Genomic DNA, 20,322 nt, shown 5'->3' on the forward strand with positions numbered 1-20,322 from the left:
GTTCGGTTGCCAGGCAGGGCACATGCCTGGGTTGCGGGCTGCAGGCTCCATCCCCGGTGTGGGGCGTGCAGGAGGCAGCCAATCAGTGATTCTCATCATTGATGTTTCTCTCTCTCTTTCCCTCTCCCTTCATCTCTGAAATCAATAAAATATATTTTTAAAAATATATATATTTTTAATATATTTTATTAAAATATATTTTTGCTGACCGGGAGGGTGCCGGTCAGCAAAACAAGGAAGTACACCAAGAAAGTGTCCAGCAGTGGGAAACGGGTTGGCCGGGGGTGGAGGGAATCCCCGGGGGGCAGCTGGGCACTGGCCGGAAGGACCCAGGTCAGACAGGCCTGGGTGAGGCGAGGCAGGAAGATGAAGTGGATCCTGCCCTCGAGGTCTCTGACCTCGTGGGATTTAGGTTGTTAGCCAAGTGTTTAGACTGGAATTTGTATTGAGTGTTTAGAACTCTTAGCAGATGAAAAGATAGGATCATTTCCTCCAGGGCAAACAAACCCCAAAGAATGGTGCATAAAAGGGAAATACTATAAACTTTGCTTCACGTTGACAAAACGGGCTCAGTTCTGAGCAGCCTTTACACAGGTGCATGGGGCACTCATATTTGGTTAGAATGTTGATCGATATTGGGTTGAAGGCCGGAGGAGGCCGGGAGGTTGCATACGAAGCGGGTGATGGGACAGGGAGGAAATAGAGTTAAGTCCTCATCTTCATAGCGAAGAGTCAACACGTGATGTCTAGATAAGAAATCAAGATGAACCCGTACAAACATTAGCTAGAGGCTCGAAGATAAATATCAGAAAACCATGTTAAGAGTTGAAATTGGCCCTAGCCGGTTTGGCTCAGGGGATAGCGTGTCGGCCTGCGGACTGAAGGGTCCTGGGTTTGATTCCGGTCAAGGGCACGTGCTTGGGTTGTGGGCTCGATTCCCAGTGAGGGGCATGGAGGAGGCAGCCGATCCATGATTCTCTCTCATCATTGATGTTTCTCTCTCTCTCTCCCTTCCTCTCTGAAATCAATAAAAACAGATTTAAAAAAAAAAGTTGAAAATGGTTGCCTCTGGGCTGTTTGTTATAAGGCTTACAGAATGATCTGAATTTTTAAAGCAACATGCACATGTAACTTTAATAAACATAAATAATTAAATATAATATTTAGCAGAAAAGAGTTAACATAGCAAGACTGAGACAAATTTCTAAGGAGCATGTAAGATTCCCCTCATATAGGAAAACCGCCTGTTTGCAAGGTGGCCGCTGGGAACTTCGCTTTAGCCAGGGTCCCTCCACTCCCTCATGGGAGGGCCTCACTGTGAACAGCGTGCTTGATGCTCGGTGCCTGCGTGGCTGGTATGTGCCAGGCAGAAGGTAACTACGTCACCAGCCCCCTCCCAACTAACCCCCCCAGGCACTGAGTCTCTAATGAGCTTCCTTGGTAGACAGCCAGCACCTCACACGCCTTGTCACAGCTCATTGCTGGGGGAATTGAGCGCGACCTGACTGATCCCCTGGGGACAACTCTTGGAAGCTGGCACGGGATCCGCCCGTGGGCCTTTCCCCTTGGCTCACTGTGCTCTGTGTCCTCTCGCTGCGATAAATCTTAGCTGTGAGAACAACTGTCTGTAGTCCTGGCCAGTCATCAAATATGCTTTAGAATTTATATATATGTGTGTATACACACACACACACACACACACACACACACACATATATACTGAGTGGCCAGATTATTATGACCACCCCATCAGTACAATGAAGTGAATTAGTTATGCTAATAATAATAATAATAAAACCTTGAGAGTATTTGCTTAGGGAGTTTTCAATATTCAGTATTTTTGGAAGTGTCAATGAAGTACTGATGGGGTGGTCATAATAATCTGGCCAATCATAATAATCTGGCCACTCAGTGTATATTTCTATTGATTTCAGAGAGGAAGGGAGAGGGAGAAAGAGATAGAAACATCAATGATGAGAGAGAATCATAGATCGCTGCCTCCTGTGTGCTCCCTACTGGGCATTCAGCCCGCAACCCAGGCATGTGCCCTGGACTGGAACCGAACCTGGGACCCTTCTATCTGCAGGCTGACGCTCTATCCACTGAGCAAACCCGGCTAGGGCAGCGGTTCTCAACCTGTGGGTCGCGACCCCTTTGGCAGTCGAACGACCCTTTCACAGGGGTCGCCTAAGACCATCCTGCAGATCAGATATTTCCATGACGATTCATCACAGTAGCAACATGACAGTGATGAAGCAGCAACGAAAATAATTTTATGGTTGGGTCACAACATGAGGAACTGTATTTAAAGGGCCAGAAGGTTGAGAACCACTGGGCTAGGGCAAATACGCGTGAGTATTGACAGACGGCATTTTTCTCCTAGCGTGGAGATCGGTGAAAGCGTGAGAGGGGAGGATGTGTACATCATCCAGAGCGGCTGCGGGGAGATCAATGACAACCTGATGGAGCTCCTCATCATGATCAATGCCTGCAAGATCGCGTCGTCGTCCCGCGTGACCGCCGTGATCCCGTGCTTCCCCTACGCCCGCCAGGATAAGAAGGACCGGGTATGAGAGCTGCGCCCCATCGGGGGAACCCGCTCTGGGTTAACGCTGACATTTTTTTTTTTTTCCTTCTCACATTGGTTCTCAACCTGTGGGTCGCGACCCTTTGGCGGTCAAACAACCCTCTCACAGGGGCCGCCTAAGACCATCCTGCAGATCAGATATTTACATGACGATTCATCACAGTAGCAACATGACAGTCATGAAGTAGCAACGAAAATCATTTTATGGTTGGGTCACCACATGAGGAACTGTATTTAAAGGGCCAGAAGGCTGAGAACCACTGGCTTAGAATATCTAGAACATGTTTGCCTTCTATTTTAGTGATCGAGTAAACATGCTTTTTCACCTTGGCTTTGGCAAAGTTTGTCTTTGACCCAGCCATTGTGTTAATAGTTACAGATAGGGAAACAGATAAGGCATATTTTTGCAGGTATTAAAATACCATTACAGGCCAATAGCAGTGATTTTCAACCTCTTTCGTCTCAACAGCACACATAAACTGATTACTAAAATGCAGCGGCACCCCAAAAAACATATATTTTGCTCATCTGACAAAAAATAGGCATACTTTTTTATTTTTTTAAATAGGCCTACTTTTGATTCACTCCCACGGACGGCTGTTGTGAAGGCTGCATGGTCTCTGTGGTAACTACTTACTCTGGTTACATATCAGGCAATGACAGACAATAAGAAATGATTGGCGTGGCTGGATTCCAATAAAACGTACTTATGGGCCCTGAAATGGGAATTTCATGTAACTGTCACATGCCATGAAATGTTCTTCTGATTTTTTCCCAGCTATTTAGTCCTGTAAAAACCACGATTAGCTCACAAACAATACCAAAACAAGTGGCGGGTGGCCCGCGGGCCATAGTTGCGGACCCGCAGATTAGAGCATCCATTGGTTGTGTGTGTGCCTGTCACATCGTAAGTAGCTTCAGCTCAGGGCAACCAGGACCTTAGGCCTCATATGCTGCTATGAAGCGTATGACCTCCCACTTATTATTTATGGAGCTTCTTTTTTTTAAAAAAAATTTTTTTATTGATTTCAGAGAGGAAGGGAGAGGGAGAGAGAGAGAGAAACATCGATGAAAGAGAAGCATCAACATCGATAGGCTGCCTCCTGCACGCCCCACACTGGGGATCAAGCCTGAAACCTGGGCATGTGCCCTGACCGGGAATTGAACCGTGACCTTCTGGTTCATAGGTTGATGCTCAGCCACGGAGCCACACGGGCTGGGCTATGGAGCTTCTTTTATTCTAGACTTTTAAAAAATATATATTTTTATTGATTTCAGAGATGAAAGGAGGAGAGAGAGAGAGATAGAAACATCAATGATGAATCTTGATTGGCTGTCTCATGCATGCCCCCTACTGGGGATCGAGCCTGCAAGCCGGGCATGTGCCCTGACAGGGAATTGAACCTGGGACCCTTCAGTGCGCAGGCCAATGCTCTGTCCGCTGAGCCAAGCGTGCTAGGGCTCTTCTAGACTTGATTTGCAAGTTTTATGTGCATTTTCAGTTGCTGAATTTGTCTGTTAGTTCTGTCCCATCAGTGTAGTCTGTTGCTTTAGCTCCTCCTCCCGTCTGTGCTCCCACGGGATGGTTTAACAGCCGTGGGCAAACTACAGCCCGCGGGCCGGATCCGGCCCGTTTGAAATGAATAAAACTAAAAAAAAAAGACCGTACTCTTTTATGTAATGATGTTTACTTTGAATTTATATTAGTTCACACAAACACTCCATCCATGCTTTTGTTCCGGCCCTCCGGTCCAGTTTAAGAACCCATTGTGGCCCTCGAGTCAAAAAGTTTGCCCACCCCTGGTCTAGCACCACATCCTTGCCAGTGTCATAACAGAACTAATATTCTGCTACTAGTCTCCCCTGTGGCAAGAGGCTTAGTGAACTTATTCTGTAATTTGTAGTCTGGTCCTCCTTTCACCTCTAGTAGCTTTTGAACTTGGGGCTAACATATTTGATAATTGTATCTTCTTCAGTGATTCCTTTTATCATCGCAGCCCCTTTCCCACCGATTTGTAACCAAACGTTTCACTGATGAAAATATTGCGACTCCCACATCCTTCGGTTTGCAAGTATTTGCCACTGTTTCCCAGGTCCCACTTTCAAGCCTCGTTTCTTATGCGCATTCATAATGCAGTCTTTGTTGTACAGAGAAGCGGACATCGCCTGGTCTCCTGCCTCAGGGGCTGGGATGCGCTCCTGGCCTCTGGCTTGTCATGGCCAGCAGCAGCCCTTGCGCTATGCTGACAAGAGGAGCCCACAGGCCGGCGTGGCTCAGGGGTTGAGCATCAACCTATGAACCAAGAGGTCACCGGTTCGATTCCCAGTCAGGGCACACATCTGGGTTGCAGGCTCGATCCCCAGTAGGGGGCGTGCAGGAGGCAGCCAATCCATGATTCTCTTTCATCATGGATGTTTCCATCTCTCTCCCTCTCCCTTCCTCTCTGAAATCATTACAAATATATTTTTGAAAAGAAAAAGAGTCCCACAGAATCCTGTAAACCCTAGTGAGTTTGTTCTAGGGAACCGCGTCTGACTGGCGCCTTCTCCTTTGTCCCTCATTGTGAGGCATGAACATGGGTTTGCTGTTTGCAGCCATTTTACCCATTTTTTTTCCCTCCCCTTCACCCTTTCTTCATTGCTGTGCTGTACTTGTGTTTCCTGTTAGAGCAGCGGTTCTCAACCTGTGGGTCGTGACCCCTTTGGGGGTAGAACGATCCTTTCACAGGGGTCACCTAAGACCATCAGAAAACGCATCTATAATTACATATTGTTTTTGTGATGAATCACTATGCTTTAATTTTTTTCAATTTGTAACAGTGAAAATCCATCCTGCATGTCAGATATTTACATTATAATTATAACAGTAGCAACATTACAGTTATGAAGTAGCAACGAAAATAATTTTATGGTTGGGGGTCACCACAACATGAGGAACTGTATTAAAGGGTCGCGGCATTAGGAAGGTTGAGAACCACTGTGTTAGAGAAACTAGTAGAAAAGAAGGCATCACGGAGGGCTGTACGAATTGCCTGTTGCGGCCATTGTCAATTGCCTCAAACTGGGTGGACTGAAACAAGTATAGCCTGGCCAGTGTGGCTCAGTGGTTGAGCGTCGACCTATGAGCCAGGAGGTGAAGGTTCGATTCCCAGTTTGGGCACATGCCCGGGTTGTGGGCTCGATCCCCGGTAGGGGGCGTGCAGGAGGCAGCTGATTCATGATTCTCATCATTAATTTTTTTCTCTCTTCCTCTCCCTCTCACTTCCTCTCTGAAATCAAGAAAAATATATTTTTAAAAAACAAAAAACACAAACAAAAACCCCAGAAGTATGTTCTCTCCCACTCCCGAGGGCAGAAGTGGAAAATCAAGGTGGGGCAGCGCTCTGTCCAGTGGCTCCAGGGCAGGGTCCTTGCCTGCTGCAGCTTCTGGCTTGAGGCCACGTCAGCTGCCACCTCGGCTTCCATGGCAACATGGCCTTCTCCTTTGTCTCCATCACATCTCCCTCTTTTTTTTTCTTTTTTAAAAAAAATATATTTTATTGATTTTTTACAGAGAGGAAGGGAGAGGGATAGAGAGGTAGAAACATCGATGAGAGAGAAACATCAATCAGCTGCCTCCTGCACACCCCCTACTGGGGATGTGCCCGCAACCAAGGTACATGCCCCTGACCAGAATCGAACCTGGGAGCCTTCAGTCCGCAGGCCGACGCTCTATCCACTGAGCCAAACCGGTTAGGGCCACATCTCCCTCTTTAAGGGCCCATGTGACAGCATCCCCGCCCTGCAGGGTAACTGCCCTGTCTCAGACCCCTTCATCCCTCCCATCTGCAAAGAACCTCTTTCCAAGGAAGGTAGTGGTTCCCCAGGTTCTGGGGTTTGGGGCCTGATATCTTCGGGGCATGTTGGAGGAAGTCCCTGGTGTGTTAATAAGTGGACATTCTAAGGCAGTTCAAGCTTTGAGATGGCGTCATCATTACACCATTTATCATCTTAGCCAGGACACTTGAGAGCTTGGAGGGAGCCCTATGAATAATTAAACCAGGACACAAGCGTCCACCCCGCCTGTCCCGGGGGATCCTGACACACGGCCACCCTTCTGTGGGCCTCCAGCTCTGGGACTGACCTTGGAGCTGGCCAAGACGTACAGGTTGTTCTGGTACCGTTACTGTCATGTCTGTGTGGTCAGTGTGACTCATCCTATATAATAAAGAGCTAATATGCTAATTAGACTGGACAGTGGAACGACCTTCCAGAACGACCAGTGGGTGGGGGGCGGGGCCGGGAGGCAGCCAGGGCTGGGAGGCAGCTGGGGCCACCAACCTCTATGGGGCAATCGATGGTGGGTGGGGGGGGGGGGCTCCACCCACAGAGGGTGGTGGCAGCTGGGTCTCCGAGGGCTGAGCCCCTTGCATGAATTTCGTACATTGGGCCTCTAGTGTCACAATAAGTAGGGAGACATTTTCATTCTTTCACCAAACTGGTCAAAAGGGCAGTTCTTAATTTTGTCTGTCATTTGAGGTATGCCTTTGCATTTTTATTTATTTATTTTTTAAATATATTTTTATTGATTTCAGAGAGGAAGGGAGAGGGAGAGAGAGAGAAACATCAGTGATGAGAGAGAATCATGGATCGGCTGCCTCCTGTGTGCCCCACACTGGGGATGGAGCCCGCAACCCAGGCATGTGCCCTTGACCGGGAATCGAACCCTGACCTCCTGGCTCATAGGTCGATGCTCAACCACTGAGCCATGCTGGCTGGGATCTTTTTTATTTTTTAACTGAAAGAATTGAGGACCATTGTCCGGACACAAATTTCTGCAATCTCGTCTATTTTTCAAGGATGTCAAATTTATACTTTTAGCGGGTTGGCATCTGCTACATTGAATAAGATCTGAATAGCCGCGGAGTCTTTTCTTATGGTTGGGCTGGCCCATAAAATGTTTGGCCTTTATCCATTTTTCATAGAGTAGGCGAGCATTTTCTTTTTGATGACTGTACTGTTGAAATGTCAGAGTCATTTTTCTTTTTATTGGCTGTAAAATCAGTTCACGTGTAAGTCGTTTTTCCTGCGAGATTTAGTTGGGTATGAGGCCAGATTATGAAAAGCAGCGCGTGTAAGTCGTTTTTCCTGCGAGATTTAGTTGGGTATGAGGCCAGATTATGAAAAGCAGCGCAAGAGCCAAATTCATCAGCGAGGTCGCGTGGGTTGGATCTCAGAAGTAACTAATGCGCGATGCCACTGAGATGAATGGAGGAGTCCTTTGGCCGCTTATAAAAATGACCCCAAATGGAAGCGCCCCAAATGGACTAGTGTTGTGGGTCAGAAGCTATTATAATGAAGTCCCAGTGATCAATTGACCCTTTTAAATATCCCGAGATTTTGTTAAGCAATAATTTTCACAGTCAGTGAGGCTAATGGGGAAGCCTTGGAAACGTGGTGTTATAGAGATTCCACTATGAAGTATTTATCAAAAATACATATCGGCCCTGACCGGTGTGGCTCAGTGGGTAGAGCATCAGCCTGCGGACTGAAGGGTCCCGGGTTCGATTCCGGTCAAGGGCATGTACCTTGGTTGTGGGCACATCCCCAGTAGGGGGTGTGCAGGAGGCAGCTGATCGATGTTCCTAACTCTCTATCCCTCTCCCTTCCTTTCTGTAAAAATAAAATATATATATTTTTTTAAAAAAACATATTGTATGCAAGGTACAGAGCTATGTGCTGTAGGTAATGTGAAAATCTCCAAAACCGGTTCTTTGTCCTTGGGGACCGCATAGACAGAGAACTCTGACATCTGTATACATGACATCCTCTCATGGCAATCTTTCAGCAGGCGGTCCTAAATGCTGGGGGCCAGATGCATAGCTGGTGCCCTGTCCCTTTATTTGTTAAATTTTTAGAAAGGATATATTGATTAATTTTATTTATTTTTTATTTTATTTTATTTTAGAGAGAGTGGAAGGATGGGGGAGAGACAGCGAGAGAGAAACATTGATGTGAGAGACACATGGATTGGTTGCCTCCCATACTCGCCCCGACCAGGGCTGGGGATTGAGCCTGCAATCAAGGTACATGCCCTTGACTGGAATCGAACCCAGGACCCTTCAGTCTGCAGGCCGATGCTCTATCTATTGAGGCAAACCAGCTAGGGCCGCCCTGTCCCTTACAGTGGTTCTCAACCTTCCTAAGGCCGCGACCCTTTCATACAGTTCCTCATGTTGTGATGACCCCCAACCATAAAATTATTTTCGTGGCTACTTCATCACTGTCATGTTGCTACTGTTATGAATCGTCATGTAAATATCTGATATGCAGGATGTATTTTCATGGTTACAAGTTGAACATCATGAAAGCATAGTGATTCATCACAAAAACAATATGTAATTATATATGTGTTTTCCGATGGTCTTAGGCGACCCCTGTGAAAGGATCGTTCGACCCCCAAAGGGGACGCGACCCACAGGTTGAGAACCGCTGCTTTAGAAGGAACAGATCATTTCTTTCCGGCGTCCTCAGAGCGCCTCACAGGGGATTTGAACCAGATCTGGAGATGAAAGAGATTGGCTCAGCAGAGATGGGGTGGAGTGGAGGGGTGGCAGGTGTGCGGGTGTAGACAGCACGGAAGTGGCCTCCGGAGGGAGAGCAGGCCGCGGGCACATGCAGGGGGCCCCCAAGTGGCAGAGGCACGTGTGTGGAGGACCAGCTCTCAGGAGTGAGAGCCAGGCTGACCCTGGAACAGAACGGGAGTAAACAGTGAGGACTGGAATGATAATATGTAGTTAGTTGAAAACGTTGAAAAATGTTAAAAAATGGCAAAAAGATTTTCCCATAATCTCACTATCTAGAAGCATCTCCTATTAATATTTTGGCGCACATTCTCCAAGTCTTTGTGTGTAAAAAAAATGTGTGTGTATATATTTGTATATATATTTATATTATTTTAAAGTAATGTTCCTTTTTCTAAAGAAAAGGATGGTGTATTAGAGAAAATACAAATTATCTGTTAACATTGTGATGTAATTCCTGTCTGCGTGTTTTTGCATGAATATACTCTGTGTGTGTGTGTGTGTTTAACAGGGATCATTGTTTTTTGTTTTTTTTTACTCTTGTGAATGAAGTCTTTTTCAGCTTTATTAAAATATAAATGCCATATAACAGTGTGTCAGTTTGAATGAAATCTTGTAAGCTTATATTTTCTTTTTTGTGGCTGGTAATAGGAATACTATTGTTTACAGCAAAACGCTGGACTTTTTTTTCTAGGTCTAATCACGTCTGTTTAGTCTCTTGGATTTTTTTTATGTGGACAGAGTGATTGTCCATAGTTTATGACGTGGCCGCTGAAGCTCTGGAGAAGTCGGGTCACTTTAAGGATACACAGTCCGTAAACCACAATGCATCTGCTTCTCTACGTGTTGGCATTATTAATCATCTTGGGAGGTTCTGTCATCTGCCTGTTTTCTGTTTAATTTGTAACATTAAACATTAGCTCCCAGCGACAGAACAGAAACTTCTTTAGGAGGTGGCCTTGGCCTTCAGGGCTGTGCAGGGAGTAGCCCTGCCTCCCCGGCTGGCCAGCGTTTACACTCCCCTGGGCCACTGCCTGTGACCACACTGGACTTCGTTCAGTTTCTGGATGTGATCTGTGAGCCTGGGTGATGTCACACAGGCTGCTCTTCCTGGAACACGCGTCTGTCTCCCTGCCTCTGTCAGCCTTAAAGCGGCTTCCTCGGAGGGCCTCTGACAACCAGCCTCCTTGAACTTGATGTTCTTCATGCTGTCTCTCTGGGTACCTGTTCTGCACACTTGTCACGATTTGAATTATTCAAATTATGCTATCGCACTGCACAGTTCAGTTATTGGCTTCTTTGACATTTAAAAAATATTTTTATTGATTTCAGAGAGGGAGGGAGAGAGAGAAACATCAATGATGAGAATCATTAATCCGCTGCCTCCTGCACCCCTCCCCTCCCCCCCCCAGGGTATCGAGCCCACAACCCAGGCCTGTGCCCTGAACAGGAATTGAACCGTGGCCTCCTGGTTCACAGGTTGACCTTCAACCACAAAGCCATGCCAGCTGGGTGACATTTGCTCTCTATACCCAGTGTCAAGCACATTGTTTCACAACAGTATATGAAAATAGTAAATACTTGGTGAACTGAATGGGATGAATACTTTTTGTTGTTATAACATGTAGTTTTCTTCATTATTATTAACGGAATAATTTAATAGTTTCAAATTGTGGTTAATTTTCTTTATTACCATGTTATAAATCGGCTGTCAGCTTTCTCATGGAAACCTTGTGGGAAGAGTCTGAAGGTAGCCAGCCGTGTCTTTTCCTGTTATAACGTCCATGTCTTTATGTTTCAGAGTCGTGCTCCGATTTCTGCGAAACTTGTGGCCAATATGCTGTCGGTCGCTGGCGCAGACCACATCATCACCATGGACCTGCATGCTTCTCAGATCCAGGTTCTGGCATTTTCTTTCTTGCCTTTGGTTGTCACTGGGGGCTTAAGGCAAGTGCTTAAATCCTAACTGTTAAGGTAACTAATTTCTGAAGGAGGTAACGTGACTCGTGTTGGAGTTTGTCTATGCGACTCTCTTGGCTTCTCATCTGTACTGAATTGGAAATAGAATTTCATGCTGATATGGCTGTCTCCAGCACCCCCGTGTCTCCAGTCCGTTCTGGAGGAGTGGGAATGTCTTCCTGGTAGTAAATGCTCTAATTCCATCTCAACTCCGGGGAAATCATTAGAATGGCAGAGCCGTAATGTGTGTTTGTTAACCTCTTCATAGCTTAGTTCCTTCATCTAGCAAAGCAGCCCACGTGTCCGGTGCCTGCTCTGTGATATAATGAGTGTGACGTATGTGTAGCTTATCAGAAGGAACTTAAGCAACAAACCTCCCCCACTGCGGTGCACCTGTTCTGCATTCCTGGGAATATAGGTGATCAGAAGGTGATAGAAGTGTATCCCACAGGAAACAGATGGGACTGAAATATGCTCCTGAAACATAAGTGTCTTTGGATTTAATTCTGTTAAAATGAAGAAAAGGGAGTCTGTTGATAAGGCTTCCTTTGGATAAAAAATTTAAGTTTTAGCCCTAGCCGGTTTCGCTCAGTGGATATTGAGCATCGGCCTGCGGACTGAAGGGTCCCAGGGTCAATTCCGTCAAGGGCACATGCCTGGGTTGCGGGCTCGATCCCCAGTAGGGGGCGTGCAGGAGGCAGCCAATCCGTGATTCTCTCTCATCATGGATGTTTCTCTCTCTCTCTCTCTCTCTCTCTCTCCCTCTCCCTCTCCCTTCCTCTCTGAAATCAATAATAAATATATTTTGAAACATTCAACTTTTATTTACCGAAGATCATCTTTTCAGAAGGCACACCCCTGACACACTTCTCCCGCAGGGCTTCTTTGACATTCCGGTGGATAACTTGTACGCGGAGCCCGCGGTCCTGCAGTGGATTCGGGAGAACATCGCCGACTGGAAGAACTGCATCATCGTGTCCCCGGACGCGGGCGGAGCCAAAAGGTAGGCACGGGCCGCAGCACGCAGGTGTCTGCGCTCTCCGATGGCTTCTCCCTGTTCCTGTGCCTCGGCTAAGGAAGCGTGTTCGAAATGACGTAACATAGGGTGTCCCAAAATTCACGCAAGAAGTAATTTTGATAGAAAACACAGGTTTATAATGAAACATTGTAAATTTTTTATTGATTCATAAAGGATACAGTACAGGGTTATGTATGGAATAGGACATCGGGTCCATGGCCTCCGCGGCTTTGCTGGCACAGACGCAAAGCTGTGGTCCTCATTGGTCTTCCTTGTCCCTGCTCCTGGGCCAGCATTGGTACTTGGTGATGCTTATCAAATTGAAGGGATTGAAATCAAAGGGCAACAGATATTAGAATCTGATTCAATCAACCAAGTAAAATTAGGCTTTTATTTTTGTTGTTGTTGTTAATGCTCACGCAAAATTCAAATCTTGCGTGAATTTGGGGACACCCTATACTTTATTTTGCAAATGAGCAGGTAAGGAACAGTAGGCTTCGCCTCTGGAGCAGAGCGCTGTCCTCTGTCAACATTTCATCACTCGTGAGAGAAATGAAATTCATACGCTTGTATTTGTTTTCAGCAAAGAGTAGGTCTTGAGTTTTTAATAAGGTGTTGTTGTTTTTTTCTGATTATAAAAGCAATAGCCTAGCCCTAGCTGGTTTGGCTCAGTGGATAGAGCTTTGGCCTGTGGACTGAAAGGTCAAGGGCATGTGCCTGGGTTGCAGGCTTGATCCCCAGTGTGGGGAGCGCAGGAGGCAGCCAATGATTCTCTCTCATCATTGATGTTTCTGTCTCTCGCTCTCCCTCTCCCTTCCTCTCTGAAATCAGTAAAAATCTACATATATAAAAGCCTAAGTGACCAGCTGACTGGCCAGTAGCTATGATGTGCATTGACCACCAGGGGGCAGATGCTTGACGCAGGAGCAGAAACCACTGGCATGGAAACATGGAACAGACTGATGAATCTCAGAGGGAATGGGAGAGGCGGGAGGGTGGGAAGAGATTAACCAAAGATCTTATATATATACAAGAGGCCCAGCGCATCCATGCACCGGTGGGGTCCCTCGGCCTGGCTCTCGCAATCCAGGACCACTCGGGATGTTGGAGAGCCAGTTTCGGCCCAATCCCTGCAGGCAAGGCTGAGGGACCCCACCGGTGCACGAATCCGTGCACCGGGCCTCTAGTATATTAATAAAAGCAATAGCCTAATTGGAAAATAAGGCTTTTAATTAACAACATGATTGACTAAGCTGGTCCTTCCTACTACAAACACTTGGAAATGGTAGCCAAAATAGAGCAGAACCTTAAAGAAGCAGTAGGTGTTCATGGAACACCAAGAAAGAAAGGGATGCCCTGGCCAGTGTTGCTCAGTGGTTGAGCAGTGTCCCATGCTCCAAGAGGTTGCTGGTTCAATTCCCCATCAGGGCACATGCTAGGTTGCAGGCTCAATCCCCAGTAGGGGGCGTGTAGGAGGCAGCCGATCAATGATTCTCTGTCATGCATGTTTCTCCCTCTCCCTCTCCCTTCCTCTCTCTCTAAAATCAATAAAAACATATTTTTTAAAAAAAAAAAAGAAAGAAAGGGAGCTATGTGGGGCCAAAAAGAAAGGCTGAAAGCTGTGCTCCGATGGCCTGAGGGTCACGTGTCAGATCCAGGAAGAGGGTGGCGGCTCGGGTGTTGGCACCACATGGAAGCTTCCAGAGAGAAGGGGGCAGAAAGGGTGACCTCCCCCCCTGCAGCCTGGCGGAAGGCCAGGCTTAATGTACCAGGGCCTTTGAATGGGGGGAGACGTCAAACCGGAGGCCTGGGCCACAGGTGGATGTACGATGAGATCCCCACTCCTCATGGTGCGGGAACCCCTATGCTGAGAAAATTCCCATTAAAATGGGCCGCAGACTGCAAAGCCACTGCAGAGGGACAATTCCACAGGCCCCCTGCTTGTTGGTGAGCACTCCCGGCTGAAGTCGCCCTCAGCGCGCCTGCTAGGCCAGGTCACCGGGCAGCAGCCGGCCGGGTCACTGGGTGAAGTGGGACAGAAACTGACATGGCCCTGATAGCATCAGGCTGCGGGCGCACCGAGTGACATCAGTGGACGGCACGTGGCAGAAGATCTGGGGGGCTCTGTAGACTCAAGGAATTAGGGAGCAGTAGGTACAGGGCTGCTCTACTGCCTGCTGGGGCGACCTTGAAGGACTGCAGCTGCTGCCCGGGAAGGAAGAACAAGTGGAGTGGAGTTTTACTGCCCCGCCAGGTGCCGCCATCAGGAAGGGAGACGTAAAAGAGACCTCTGGCCCTAGCCGGTGTGGCTCAGTGGCTAGAGCATCAGCTTTCGGACTGAAGGGTCCCGGGTTTGATTCTGATCAAGGGCACGTACCTCGGTTGCAGGCTCGATCCCAGGTCTGGGTCAGGGCACGTGCAGGAGGCAACCCATCGATGTGTCTCGCTCACATCTATGTTTCTCTCCCTCTCCCCACCCCCCTTTCCACTGTCTCTAAAAATCAGTGGGAAAATATCCTCGGTGAGGAGTAGCAACTAGAAGAGGCCTCTGTCCAGCAGCCCGGGGAGAAAGCAGGGAAGCTAAATGGGGGTGGGAAGGGGGGAGACCGTGACCACCAAGCTCTGGGACGTGTTTAAATTGCAAATGCCTGTCTGTCATTTGCCTCTCATCCACCTGCGGCCCAACTGGGCACTAGGATTGACGCTCCAAGCTCCCGAGCAGCTCAGAAAGTACAGGTCCTGACTCCGAGGAGAGCCCCTTTGTGCCCTAATGTCACTACTGCTTAGGTTCCCAGCACAGATGGGCTCTCTGGACATTTCATATAAATGGAATCATCCATTATGTGGCTTTTGTGTCTCATATTTCTTTTTTTGCAACAACAAAATAAATTACATTGGCAGCTAATAAGCCAAAAGAATAATAGATTCCAGACACATTTGTGGCCTTTTCCTATCCCAACCCTACTTTTCAATATATAGTCTAAAAATAAATAATAACGGTCTTCGCCAACATTCAAACAGAGTAGCATCCCGTTTCCTCCTTTAGAGACTTCTGTTCTCTCCCCTGTCAGAATGACATTAATCTCCCTCTTCATTTCACACAATGGTAACGTGCTGTACATACGCCTTCGCTGTGCTTTTATTAAAACTTAATTTGCTCCATTGTTTTTTTTTGCTTCTGGGTAATATCCATGGTATGTGTACGTTATGATTCCTTTAACCAGTTCTGTTCTTCACTCACAGGTATTGTTTGTACTGTCACGTGTCGCTTAACGACGGGCATATGTTCTGAGAAATGCGTCATTAGGCAGTTCCGTTGTGTGAACGTCACAGAGTGCACTGTGTGCAAACCTAGATGGTATAGCTTACTACACACCTAGGTGACATGGTGTGACCTGTGGCTCCTGGGCTATAAGCCTGTACAGCATGTCAATATACTTGAGTGCAGTAGGCAATTGTAACACAGTGGTAAGAAAAGGCTCAGTAAAAATACAGCATGAAAGATACAAATGGTGCACCTGTATGGGGCACTTCCCATGATGCAGCTTGCAGGACCGGAAGCTGTCCTGGGTGACTCAGTGAGTGAGGGTTAGTGCATGAGAAGGCCTAGGACCCCACTGTACACTGCTGTAGTCCACGGTACATTTCAATATATTTTTAACATGTCTTCGATCATAAATTAATCTTAGCTTACTGTAATTTTTTATAAACTTTAAAATTCTTTTTAACTTCTTGACTCTTGTAATGACACTTAGCTTAGAACAAACACATTATATAAAAATATAGGGTGTCTCAAAGAATGTATACACACACTTGGAATAATTATAAAGGCAGTGTTTATTAAAAATACATTTCATTGTCAAAATTGAACTACCCGCCTTTAAAGTTTGTATACATTTTTGGAAGATACCCTGTATTTTTTTACATCCTTATTGTTATAAGGCTTTTACTATTTAAAAACGTTTTTTTTTTACTTTAAACTTTTTTGTTCGAGATTAAAGACACACACCGACCTTATTAGCCTAGGCCTGCACAGGGTCAGGATCATCAATATCACTGTCTTCCACTCCACATATTTTTTTAAAACATATTTTTATTGATTTCAGAGAGGAAGGGAGAGGGAGAGAGAGAAACATCCATGATGAGAATCATGGATCAGCTGCCTCCTGCATGTCCCCTACTTGGGATCCAGCCCACAATCCCGGCATGTGCCCTGACCCGGAATCAAACCGTGACCTCCTGGTTCATAGGTCAATGCTCAACCACTGAGCCGCACCGGCCAGGCCCACCTCCACATCTTGTCCCACTGGAAGATCTTCATCTCCTGTGACGACAGTGCCTTCTGGGACCTGCCTGGGGCGCTTCTTGAGGAGGTGTGGGGGGTGGTTTGCTTGGCTGGCTTCTCTTTTGCATCAGAGACTTGCTGGTGAGCACATACAACGGCGCGAACCTTCCTCCCTGTCAGTGAAAACCTTTTCACGTTGGGCTGCTGTGGATAAGGTCAGGCGCCCTTTCAGGCGTGTTTATTTTCCATGAAGGTCTGTTCCTACCTGTCACCGATTGTCCTGTTGGCTGGAGGCCTTTTAGTTTGGATTGTAAGGAGTGGCGCTCAGGGAGAGATCACGCCTTTGTTTCTTGTGTGCTTGGTTGGCGGGGGGGGGGGGGGGGGGGGGCGGGGGGGGGCGCTGATATTTCCCCAAGTTTTTCATTTCTCCCCTTTGTGTATTTTATTCTCTGCAGGGCTTTTCAAACATTCTTATGTAGTCCTATCTACTCTTCTTCAATGATGGCTCCTGGGTTTTTGAAGGATTCACCCTCTCACAACATTTTTCTTCTCCCATGATTTTATTTTAAGGGTTTTTTTTTCTTCTTTTTTTAATTGAATTTATAGGGGTGACATTGGTTAATAAGATTATATAGGTTTCAGGTGTACCGTTCTATAAGCCATCATCTGTATATATTGTATTGTGTGTTCAGCACCCCAAGTCATTCTTTTCTTTTTTCCTGTTCCCATTTTCTTTGACCTGAAAACTGTTTTTGGAATAAAGAGTGAAATAAGAATCCAACTCTCTTTTCCCCTCAGCCATCTAGTTGCTCTAAAACAGGGGTGGGCAAACTTTTTGACTCGAGGGCCACAATGGGTTCTTAAACTGGACCGGAGGGCCGGAACAAAAGCATGGATGGAGTGTTTGTGTGAACTAATATAAATTCAAAGTAAACATCATTACATAAAAGGGTACGGTCTTTTTTTTCAATAGTTTTATTCATTTCAAACGGGCCGGATCCGGCCTGCGGGCCGTAGTTTGCCCACGGCTGTTCTAAAACTACTGATGAGATAATCCAACTCTCCCTTATTGACATGAAACACTGTCTTTTATGGCAAGTTGCCTCGTCAACTCCTGCTTTAAAAAGGGCAAAATCAGCCCGAGCCGGTTTGGCTTAGTGGCTAGAGCGTCAGCCGGTGGACTGAAGGGTCCTGGGTTCGATTCTGGTCAAGGGCAATCCCCGGCCCTAGTCGGGGCACATGTCAGAGGCAACCAATCAAGTGTCTCTCTCACATGTTTCTCTGTCTGTCTCTACCTCTCCCTTCCTCTCTCTCTCTCAAAAAAAAAAATAAATAAAATCAAAAGGGCAGAATCAGCCGTCAGAGGTGGGGCCGGGCATTGAAAAGCTGTTGGCTCACAGCCCCTGCAGCCCCACCCCTGCTCCCTCTGCCAGGAAAGTCGGAGGTTGGTAGGGCTGTTCCTTTAGAGGTGTTTGCCACTGCTTTTCCCTTTTCCTAGTTTCTGCTAACACGTTATCATCCCCATATTCTGGAATCAGCTATTTCCCCATGGACAGAACAGCCTCGCAGGTAACACATGAACTGTGCAGTTTACATTACCTGTAGCTTCTTTTTTTAAAAAAAAAATATATTTTATTGATTTTTTTACAGAGAGGAAGGGAGGAGGATAGAGAGTTAGAAACATCAGTGAGAGAGAAACATCGATCTGCTGCCTCCTGCACACCCCCTACTGGGGATGTGCCTGCAACCACGGTACATGCCCTTGACCAGAATCGAACCTGGGACCTTTCAGTCCGCAGGCCGATGCTCTGTCCACTGAGCCAAACCGGTTAGGGCTACCTGTGGCTTCTTTACTTGATGCAAAAAGTCATATTTTCCAAGGAACATATACTGAGTGGCCAGATTATTATGACCACCCCATCAGTACTTCATTGACGCTTCCAAAAATACTGAATATTGAAAACTTCCTAAGAAAATACTCTCCAGGTTTTATTATTATTATTATTTGCATAACTAATTCACTTCATTGTACTGATGGGGTGGTCATAGTAATCTGGCCGGTCAGTGTATATCTATCCCACAATCGGGAACCTGCTGCCTTAGAAAAAGCTTCAAGGCTTGACTTGTTCCCAGTCAAAAAGTACTTAATGTCGCCACAAGAGGTCGCTCTTGGGTCGTTTTGGAAGCTTGAGTGGGTTGACAGCTAAGAACAAATAAACCTTAGAAGGAAACACATCTGCCACTGTTGAGATAGTCAATATTAACTGAAACTGGTACGTGAAGATGGTGAAACAAAGTGGTTCAGATTTAATTAAACAAATATTTTATTGACTTCAGGGAAGAGGGGAGAGAGAGAGAAACAACAATGATGAGAGAGAATCATAGATCGGCTGCCTCTTGCATGCTTCCTACTGGGGATCAAGCCCGCAACCCGGGCATGTGCTCCGACCAGGAATCGAACTGTGACCACTGAGCCATGCCGGTCGGGCCAGATTTAAATTTTGTTTTGCTTTTGGAAAGAGTGTAAATGTGTCCAGAAGAAATGGAAACCAAACTATGCATTATTTTTCTTCTAGCTTTTTCTGCTTAAGATTTCCAAGTGATACATTTCTCAACATTATTTGTTAGGATTATATAGGATTATATATTAAGTGTCAGTTACCCACATGCAAAGAAAGAGTTATGAGCTTTTTAGGAATAGGAATGTTCTAGCAACTCGAGCTTTTTGCAGGGATGTTTTCCTTTATTTCCTGCTTCTGGCATTAGCATTGGGTACCTGAAATGGTTGGGGTTCCCCACTCATGTCCCGTGTTCACCCCCATCCCTACAAAGCCACATAGCTCGGCTCCTTCCCTACCCCCACCTCTGGGTCTCCCCACTGGTCTGCTTGTTCACAGGGTAGGAGAGCAGGATCACCTGGCAGAGGTGTGAATGCAGGTTAAACTTGGACTTCATAGACACAGGGGCATAGCCTTAGGCCACGAGAGTAGAGATGGGCTGTGGCCCAGGGCCTTGCCGTATGGAGGTCTTCCTGGTCCTTACAAATAAACCAACACTGGAATCTCTATGCACATTGTATACTAGAGGCCCGGTGCACGAAATTCGTGCAAGGGGTTTGGCCCTCACAGCCACAGCCGCGGCGGCTTGCCTCCTGAAGGTTGTTCGGCTGTCCGGTCTAATTAGCATATTATGCTTTTATTATTATAGATAAGGACTTCATGAGTCTTGGGAAAAATCTGTCCTGTTTTCTGAAAAACTAGCTTTCTTGAATTAGAGTTTAAAATGGTTCCTCTTTTATGAAATTGGCATAAAGATAGTAGTATATGTTTTAAAGCGATTATGGGGCCAAATCTTTGTCAGTATTCAAAAGTAATTTTTTTGCTCAATTCAATCCTTCAATTCGGGAACCAGTGGTAAATAGATTTTGAAATGAAGGGTGGAGCTAGTGCAACTCGGTTTGGGTTGGAGGTGGAAGGATGCGTGTTTTGTTGTTGTTGTTTTTTTTTAAAATATATTTTATTGATTTTTTACAGAGAGGAAGGGAGAGGGACAGAGAGTCAGAAACATCAATGAGAGAGAAACATCGACCAGCTGCCTCCTGCACATCTCCTACTGGGGATGTGCCCGCAACCCAGGTACATGCCCTTGACCGGAATCGAACCTGGGACCTTTCAGTCCGCAGGCTGACGCTCTATCCACTGAGCCACACCGGTGCTGGCAGGATGCGTGTTTTGAAGGTAGAAAGCACGTGGGCCTCATCATGGAAGCGCTTCCCTCGGGTGGGTGTCCTCTTAGCTAATCTAACGGTCTTTGGATTTAACTGGAAAGTTTGGGCCTTTGTCTGTTACGATTACTGGCATTTTGCTTCATGACCACCGTCTTTTGTGCTTTAAGGTTGTTGTCCACTGTA

The 20,322-nt window shown here is 46.5% G+C and overlaps 1 protein-coding gene across 1 annotated transcript in view; it reads left to right on the forward strand.

Moving 5' to 3' along the window:
- The window catches only part of PRPS2 (phosphoribosyl pyrophosphate synthetase 2), a 36,178-nt gene that overhangs the window by 8,388 nt on the left and 7,468 nt on the right, over positions 1-20,322 (forward strand). The window contains exons 2-4 of the mRNA XM_081081127.1: positions 2,384-2,567; positions 10,952-11,050; positions 11,988-12,112. Coding sequence (XP_080937253.1) covers positions 2,463-2,567; positions 10,952-11,050; positions 11,988-12,112 — 329 coding nt within the window. The 5' untranslated portion in view covers positions 2,384-2,462. The remainder of the gene's footprint in view (positions 1-2,383; positions 2,568-10,951; positions 11,051-11,987; positions 12,113-20,322) is intronic.

The sequence above is a fragment of the Myotis nattereri genome (genome assembly GCF_964212035.1).
Source record: "Myotis nattereri genome assembly, chromosome: X".
Classification (NCBI taxonomy): Eukaryota; Metazoa; Chordata; class Mammalia; order Chiroptera; family Vespertilionidae; genus Myotis; species Myotis nattereri.